Below are 2,111 nucleotides of genomic sequence, written 5' to 3'. Positions count from 1 at the left end.
ATGGGGATGCTAGTTCTTAGGAGGTTATAGTCCTTTATAGTCCTTTGAACATTTGTCTAAATCCGGGGTGTCAAACTCATTTTCATTGCAGTAATGGCTGCTTTCAAAGGGCTGCTTTTTTTAAATTAATTTACATTATGCATACGGCTAATTGTCAGGTTCAAACACTGATGACATCTATTAAACAAGACAAGAAGCAAATAATTAAACAGAGACAGAATTAAATTTGGCTCAATTTGAGGAGAGACGCAAGGACACTGTACCCTTGCACAGTGTCTAAGCACGCTCTGCCAAAAGATTGCACGCCTCCTTCTTTTATTTGGACCTTTCCTGACCACATGGCCACAGCTGTTTCTAAGGGACGAGAGTGGTAAACAGTTCACAGAAAAGGTCGTAAACAGTTCACAGAAAAGGTCGGTTCAAAAAGAGGCTGTAAAAGAGTTCAAAAAGAGGTTTGTAAAACAGTTCAAAAAGAGGTTCGTAAAACAGTTCAAAAAGAAGGTTCAAAAAGAGGTCGTCTGGAACTTCGGCAGATCCTGCCTTCTCTCCGCTTTGTAGTGCTTGGGTTAAAACAATATCTTTCTGTTGATTACAATACATAAAAGAAAACAGAAACCCTTCATGTTGCTTTCCATCTTACACGGTGGAGTTTTACAAGCCTTCTTCTTGGTAGGTTCAAAAACAGTTTATGGTCTTCTCGCTGGGAACTCATTTCAACACAAAAATGTTGTGATAACTTAGATAAAATTATTCTGACACTAATAACATGTGATTAATTATAATTAATCGAACTGCATATGCATTTAATTATTCTATTTTTTTATGTATAACTTGCTTTAAAATCATAAATAAAGGTGACAAGCAGATATTTAACTATTTGTTTTTATCTCACAAAAATAGTCTTGCAATACAGTATATAATAATATAATTGGCATGATCCGATGATATTAAAGTTTAAAATATGCATTTTTTCTGTCAAAATTGAAAGAACTAATGCATTTAGTAAAAAAAAAAAAAATAAATAAATAAATAAAAAGTATTTTATTGAAACCCATTTTTTCCAGGCTTTAGCGGGCCACATAGCCAGAACTGGCCCCCGGGCCTTGAGTTTGACATCTAAATAAATAAATGATAAATGTGTTATACTTGTATAGCGCTTTTCTACCTTCAAGGTACTCAAAGCGCTTTGACACTATTTCCACATTCACCCATTCACACTGTGGTCTAAATTGCAAGGTAGGATTGTTTATATCACCTGCAATATATTTTTCAATTGCACTAAAATGTATAAGTTAGCAACTGTCAACCCTTGACAACTTTATTTTGGTTGATAGGCTGTGCAACAGATGAGATAAAGACGTTTCAATATGCAAATAAACACAACTATTTTTTGATGATCCTACAAAAAGAAAAAAACTTTATCTTACTTACCCCCAACAGTTGCGGTAAATCCCTCAATCTTGCACCCGATTGGCCCGAAAATCATGTATCGGAACGCAAAGCAGTAAAAACACGTGAAGGAGCCTATCGAGGAGACCAGCAGGTTTGCCACAGCTAGGTTGACCAGGACGTAGTTCAGGTGAGACCGTAGCTTCTTGTATTGAACAGTGCATGCGATGGTGAGGACGTTGACGGTCGTGCCGGTGACAAATATGAAGAGCATAAATGCTGACATGGCATAAAAGATGCTCTTGTTCCCGAGGTGATCCTGGGGAACGAGGTAGGGGCTGAATAAAGTGATGTTATCTGTGTCCAAAGGGACAGGGATCCAGAAGTCTTCTGGGAGCTCCATTGGGTAATTTCTTCTCATTTTGTGTTTGTTTCTCAAATAAAAAAGAAACAAGGAAAAAAAACAACTAAATTTTGCTTTTTTTTCTGGAATGTAGATCTTCTCCTGTAGATGTAGCCTGGTAGGTCTCTCTTATTGTGACCTAAAGCTGTTTTTGTAGGACCTTTGTATGTTACTTAGGCTTCAATTAATTGGCTCAAGGAAAGGATTTAAAAGATTTGGTTTAAACCCTTGTGAAGGAGCACACATAATGCTTGATTTTCAGAAGCAGACAGGTAGACCATTTGACCCTATTGTGGACGTCATTTAGATGTCAATTTGA

The 2,111-nt window shown here is 36.8% G+C and overlaps 1 protein-coding gene across 1 annotated transcript in view; it reads right to left on the bottom strand.

Annotated features, from left to right (window-relative positions):
- Positions 1–1,902, bottom strand: part of LOC133570981 (blue-sensitive opsin-like) — a 6,516-nt gene extending 4,614 nt beyond the window's left edge. The window contains exon 1 of the mRNA XM_061923884.2: positions 1,432–1,902. Within this exon, the coding sequence (XP_061779868.2) occupies positions 1,432–1,810 (379 nt within the window). The 5' untranslated portion in view covers positions 1,811–1,902. The remainder of the gene's footprint in view (positions 1–1,431) is intronic.
- Between the last annotated feature and the right edge of the window lie 209 nt (positions 1,903–2,111).

This window comes from Nerophis lumbriciformis, linkage group LG28, assembly GCF_033978685.3.
Source record: "Nerophis lumbriciformis linkage group LG28, RoL_Nlum_v2.1, whole genome shotgun sequence".
NCBI classification, from domain to species: Eukaryota; Metazoa; Chordata; class Actinopteri; order Syngnathiformes; family Syngnathidae; genus Nerophis; species Nerophis lumbriciformis.
The sequence above is the reverse complement of the archived record's forward strand: the minus strand, read 5'-3'. Positions and strand labels throughout refer to the sequence as shown.